The sequence below is a fragment of the Sinocyclocheilus anshuiensis genome, unplaced genomic scaffold (genome assembly GCF_001515605.1).
Source record: "Sinocyclocheilus anshuiensis isolate Anshui unplaced genomic scaffold, SAMN03320099.WGS_v1.1 scaffold355, whole genome shotgun sequence".
Lineage (NCBI taxonomy): Eukaryota > Metazoa > Chordata > Actinopteri > Cypriniformes > Cyprinidae > Sinocyclocheilus > Sinocyclocheilus anshuiensis.
In genome coordinates this window covers 2,805,697-2,811,845 of record NW_015549571.1, presented here as the reverse complement: position 1 = coordinate 2,811,845, position 6,149 = coordinate 2,805,697, and the positions used below count along the sequence as shown (strand labels likewise).

The 6,149-nt window shown below is 41.1% G+C and overlaps 1 protein-coding gene across 1 annotated transcript; it reads left to right on the top strand.

The window, feature by feature from the left end:
* The first annotated feature begins 1,645 nt into the window (after positions 1 to 1,645).
* On the top strand, positions 1,646 to 5,546 carry nr4a2a (nuclear receptor subfamily 4, group A, member 2a). Its single transcript, XM_016445461.1, has 8 exons — positions 1,646 to 1,778; positions 2,242 to 2,337; positions 2,523 to 3,391; positions 3,679 to 3,808; positions 3,993 to 4,156; positions 4,500 to 4,702; positions 4,829 to 5,007; positions 5,105 to 5,546. The coding sequence occupies exons 3-8, from the start codon at positions 2,525 to 2,527 to the stop codon at positions 5,359 to 5,361; spliced, it is 1,800 nt and encodes a 599-aa protein (XP_016300947.1). The 5' UTR covers positions 1,646 to 1,778; positions 2,242 to 2,337; positions 2,523 to 2,524; the 3' UTR covers positions 5,362 to 5,546.
* The last annotated feature ends 603 nt before the right edge of the window (positions 5,547 to 6,149 follow it).

Below are 6,149 nucleotides of genomic sequence, written 5' to 3'. Positions count from 1 at the left end.
ATTGGGAAATAACTTCAGTCCAATTTGATTGCTCTTCATTTGCTGCCTCTTCTTCCCCATGAGCAGTGATTAAACTATGCATATATATAAGGCAGTTAGTAATTAAATGAGCCAATGGGCAATTATTGCTTAATTGTATGTAATTTCCCTTCATTAAAAAGGTAAATGAAAGCAGACCATATTGTGGATATAATACATTAGATATAGCAATAAACCCAATCAGGTGTTGAGCTGTTGAGGGCCTGTCATTTGCTATGTGGAACATGACTGACAGTTTTGGACATACTCTTTAAATTAGACATCATGGACGTCATGGGATAGTTTTGTCCTCACATGTCAGCCTTGAATGGCTAAATTGCAGTGTCTGTGGCTTATCGACATCTAATTTGTTCTGCATTAGGCTGAAATACATTGATCAGCACTGTATTTGCTTTGCGTTATAACAACATATAAAACAATAATCCAAAACTATTGTCCAGTGGGTGGTGAACAACAGTGTCCTCTAGAGGAGACTGCCACCCCCATTTGGAAAAAACAAACAAACAAACAGTGGTTTAGTTCAATTTTGGAAGCTTTATTAAGAAAACCTCATACACTTTAAATTCGTATCTGTTTACATAGAAAAGGGACTAAGCAATGTTTTTTTTCATTATTTATTTATTTATTTTTACATACTGTGGTTTTACCCATAAGACCATGAAATTGTTTATGGTGGCTGAGAGATGCAGGATTTAGTTTGTGGAAACTAATGTGTTCCCATGATGGTTGAGTGAGACCTGTCTCAAATAACATTAACACCCACCCATTCAGATTCAATATGGCAAAGACTGTTTGAGGGGAATTGACCTCTTCACGGTCTGCATCAAAGCTGTTGTCTGTATCACATTTCTTTCTTTTTTGTTCTTTCTTTCTTTTTTTTTTCTTTTGCCAGTTCCTGATGAATTTCCCTGTCTTTTTACATTTGAATTGAAATGACTGTGAGAATCCCCTCCTCTACCCACTTCTAATGACTGTAGTCTTGTACAAATAGATGCAAAGGGTTAAATATTCTGTATGGTTTCTTAAAAGGAAAGCTCTTGATTAATAAAAGCTTAGCTGTGTTGGGTTTAGTCAAAAACATGGCCAGCAGGGCCTGCACAAAGTAATCTTTGTTGAAATATAGCTTTTATCAGTTTATGTATTATTTCATTTCTAATGCTGTTTTGCAGTTTACAATACAATGACCAATAGCTCTTGGATTCCAACCCATATTACTTGTTGTTTAGGCTTAGAATAACTAGCTTTACCATAAAAAAACAAAAAAAAACTGTTTTATTAGAATGAGAAGGGAATAAATATTTATAATTCCATTATTGTTACCTTTTTAATCGGTGTTTAATGTGAAATTTCAACTTGTAATTTCCTAACATGTGAATGTATAAAGTGCAGTGTGCACACTTAAATGTATGACAAAAGAGAGGTAAATTGCTATTCGACGATGGGGACTATAAACTACAGCAGATCTCGGTGAAATCACAGTCATGCACCGGTTGTCAGTCAGCCCTCAGATTGGCAGAGGAGTCTCGCAGCTGATTGGTTCTACTCACGTATGACGCAGATGACGTACTGAACTCAAACACGTGGGTCTCACATAAACAAAGACACATTGGCAGACAGAGCTCTACATGCCAGTGTTGAGCTCCACGCTCTGCGAACCACACGCCGTACTGGACGTTTACACACATATTCTGAATCACATGCTTATGGATACACTATAGTTTTACTGATGGTCTACTAAGGTATGTCATAGCCTTTCTTTTTATTCTTTGTCTGTTTGGGCAAATATGCGTTTTCAATTAGCAGAGCAAAAATAATCCTATGGCATGTTTGTTTTAAACAGTCTTTGAATGTTGTTTGTTGATTTCTGCTGGTTTTATAGAAATTGATTTGCTGTTTTTCCGTAGAGCTGAATTGTGAAATGAGCTTTTATCCAGTCGTAGTATGAGACACTTGTGTGAAATTGTGTTTGTTCAGACATGCATTTATTAAGAGAATTAAACTCGAGAGTTAAAACAAATAAACAAACGTGGCGCGCAAATCCTTAAACTTTCGCCCCATCACGCACATGTTCTGATACGGCGCTGCGCTAGAAAGTGTGTTTACAATTTCTGAGTTTAAGTGAGCTCTAGAATTTTGTGAAGTTATGTAATAGAGCTAATAAAATGTGATGCAAAATCAAGTGAAAGTTGTGTGTTTTATCAGAGGGAGAATCCAGTTTGTCTTCAACCCCGGTATTAAATTTCACCTGATATTATCACCTTCACCGCGATCTGCAGAGGAACAGTCTCACGACTGAAGGTAGGCTACTTCAGCAGAAAAAAAGTATATATATATGTATATATATTAAATAGCTAAAAGTAGCTAAATTTTGCAAAGTTGCATGCAAGCTGAAATCAGTGCCAAAACATGTTTTGATGAGCATGCGGCTATTATTTCCAGGTTGTCTTTCTGTTTTTTTTTTATTGATTGCTGTGTTTTTGCAGCCATGCCCTGCGTCCAGGCTCAGTATGGCTCATCCCCGCAGGGCGCGAGTCCTGCGTCTCAGAGCTACAGTTACCACACCAGCGGAGAATACAGCTGCGATTTCCTCACGCCAGAGTTTGTGAAGTTCAGCATGGATTTGACCAATACCGAGATCACCGCCGCCACCACCTCTCTGCCAAGCTTCAGCACCTTCATGGACAACTACAACACCGGTTATGACGTGAAGCCGCCTTGTCTTTACCAGGTGCCCCATTCTGGAGAACAGTCCTCCATCAAAGTGGAGGACGTCCAGATGCACACATACCATCAGCAGAGCCATTTGGGCCCGCAGTCAGAGGAGATGATGGCCCACTCCGGGCCTATGTACTTCAAACCGTCCTCACCTCACGCTCCGGGAACGGCGAACTTCCAGGTTCAGCCCAATCATATGTGGGAGGACCCGAGCTCCCTGCACACTTTTCATCAGAACTATATGACCACGCATATGATAGATCAGCGCAAGAACCCCGTGTCCAGGCTCTCCCTCTTCTCCTTCAAGCAGTCTCCACCCGGAACCCCTGTTTCCAGCTGTCAGATGCGCTTTGACGGGCCTCTCCACGTGTCCATGGGGCACGACAGTCCCGGAGCGCACCGAGCCCTGGACAGCCAGAGTTTCGCAGTGCCCAGTGCCATTAGGAAACAGGCGGGAATAGCCTTCACGCACTCCCTGCATCTCAGTCACGGCCATCAGCTGATGGACAGTCAGATGCCGTCACCCCCGTCTAGAGGATCTCCGTCCAGCGAAGGTTTGTGCGCGGTGTGTGGGGACAACGCGGCTTGCCAGCACTATGGAGTCCGAACGTGTGAAGGCTGCAAAGGTTTCTTCAAGGTACTTTTTGCATTATTATTATTATTATTTAATTGATTTGCTTTTTTTGTTGCCGCCTTATATCGGTTTTATCTGATGAGACCTAATCAGACATCTGAGCAACTGTCATTAGCGTTAGCGGTTTTTTTTTCTTTCAATCTTTATTTTGATCACTCGTTAGTCGCATATCTGATTAAAGGTAATTTAAACCAAAAACAAACTGAATGTTTGCTTAGAAAAATATGAAAAGTTTGTCTAAATTGTATGCTTTACAAATTAAATCTTATTGTCCCATTTTCTTGATTTAGCGTACAGTACAGAAGAACGCCAAATATGTCTGTTTAGCCAATAAAAACTGTCCTGTGGATAAACGCCGGAGAAACAGATGTCAGTATTGTCGATTTCAGAAGTGCATGGTGGTCGGAATGGTGAAAGAAGGTAAATCGCTTTTTGTACACACGTCTGTGCGTCTCATAAGGGCTGCTCATTATAATGTGCGTCGCACTTGGAATAAAGAGAAGCGCGCAACTGCAAGTATAGTCATCGCTGACTGAATTGTATATACATGTTACAACGAGCATAACAGCCACTTGATAATAACAGTCTTGTATTGTTTTGACAGTTGTCCGGACCGCCAACTTAAAGGGTCGGCGAGGCCGTTTACCCTCCAAACCCAAAAGTCCGCAGGAGTCTTCGCCCCCCTCTCCGCCCGTCAGTTTGATCAGCGCTCTGGTCAGGGCTCATGTGGACTCCAACCCCTCTACGAGCAGTCTCGACTACACCAGAGTGCGTTATGCTCAATTCATCTATAATTTTACTCGTCACTTTGGGCTTTAAAAGAAGAAAGTCAAAATGCGCACCTGACTCTTGATGCGCTTCCTGCGCCAATCTGACACAACCAATATTAGGAATTTAATATCATACAGTGTTTCATTATAAACTTTCAGCACTTTAAGGGTGGCATATTTTACTCTCTAAATTGCTTTTGCAAGAAGGAAGCCAGTGAAATACAGACACAAGTTAAATTAAAGAGGGGGGAAACTCTCCCCCTTCAAGAAATGGGCTTTGCAATTTCACGGGTTATATATTTTAAGGGAGCTCATTAAGTCATGTTTAAATTAAATTCCAGTTCCAAGCCAACCCGGACTACCAACTGAGCGGAGATGACACACAGCACATCCAGCAGTTCTACGACCTCCTCACCGGATCCATGGAGATCATCCGAGGATGGGCAGAAAAGATTCCCGGGTTCACCGACCTGCCTAAACCGGACCAGGACTTGCTGTTCGAGTCTGCCTTCCTGGAGCTCTTCGTGCTGCGCCTGGCGTACAGGTACCGAGGCCTCTGGAGAGGTGGCTTTGCTGCTTCCTTTTTAATTGGCTCTGCAATAATTAGGAGCCGCTTAAATCCCCGTTTAATGCGCACGGTAATTAACGGGTGCTTTGTCATTAATCTCAGGTCCAACCCGATGGAAGGCAAACTCATCTTCTGTAACGGAGTGGTGCTGCACAGGCTGCAGTGCGTCCGTGGATTTGGCGAGTGGATTGACTCTATAGCGGAGTTCTCGTCAAATCTCCAGAACATGAATTTAGACATATCTGCTTTTTCATGCATCGCCGCCCTAGCCATGGTCACAGGTGAGATCAGTTTTTATTACACTGTTTAGAAAATTGCAAGTGTTTTTTTTTTTTTATGTTATATTCTCATATGCGAATTATTATTATTATTTTGCAGAGAGACACGGACTGAAAGAACCCAAGAGAGTGGAGGACCTTCAAAACAAGATAGTAAACTGTCTGAAAGACCAAGTCACCTTCAATGGAGGCGGCTTGAATCGGCCAAACTATTTGTCCAAACTGTTGGGTAAACTGCCTGAACTGCGCACACTGTGCACACAGGGTCTGCAGCGCATCTTCTACCTAAAACTAGAAGATCTGGTCCCACCGCCAGCAATAATCGACAAACTGTTTCTTGACACTCTGCCCTTTTAAACCGCGAGAAAAGGAGAAAAAAAAAAAAACTAGTTCAAACAACCTCAGAGAACTTCCACTGACTCTCTTGAAAACTGAAAGCCTGATTTTTTTTAATCCACCAACCATTGCCAAATGACGTGCGCGTTCGAAAAAAAAAAAAAAAAGGATTCAACAATCTAAAGCCTGGAAAACACCACGCGACATAAAGATAATAATAACTTTTGTCAAAAGCCTTATTTTTTTTAATCCACCAACCATTGCCAAATGACGTGCGCGTTCGAAAAAAAAAAAAAAAAGGATTCAACAATCTAAAGCCTGGAAAACACCACGCGACATAAAGATAATAATAACTTTTGTCATCGGCTAGTTATTTTGCCCCTTTATCCCACCAAAAAATACCGCTACTGAGTATCTCAGAACAAATGTACAAATAGGGAAGAAAGTAATACTAATATGAGAAATTATAATAAAAGACACATATTATTCAATAGTATGCCTGATTTTGAACAATGAAAAATATCTCGCCACCACTAATCATTGTTAACTGCAAACGTCTGTATTCATGGGAAATCACAGAGTAGACTGTACTATACACCATTTCTACATACCTATTCAATAGATTTATGTGATTTATATGATGTGTATAAAGCTTGTACAGAGACCTTTTTTCTTTTATAACTTGTGCCTGTGTATCTGTCAGGTGGAAAGGAGACGCATGTTGTAGAGGACTCTTGTCTCTATTACACACTCTATATTCCGGACACTATGTAGTCTGTTAGATTTTATAAAGATTCGTAGTATTGGGG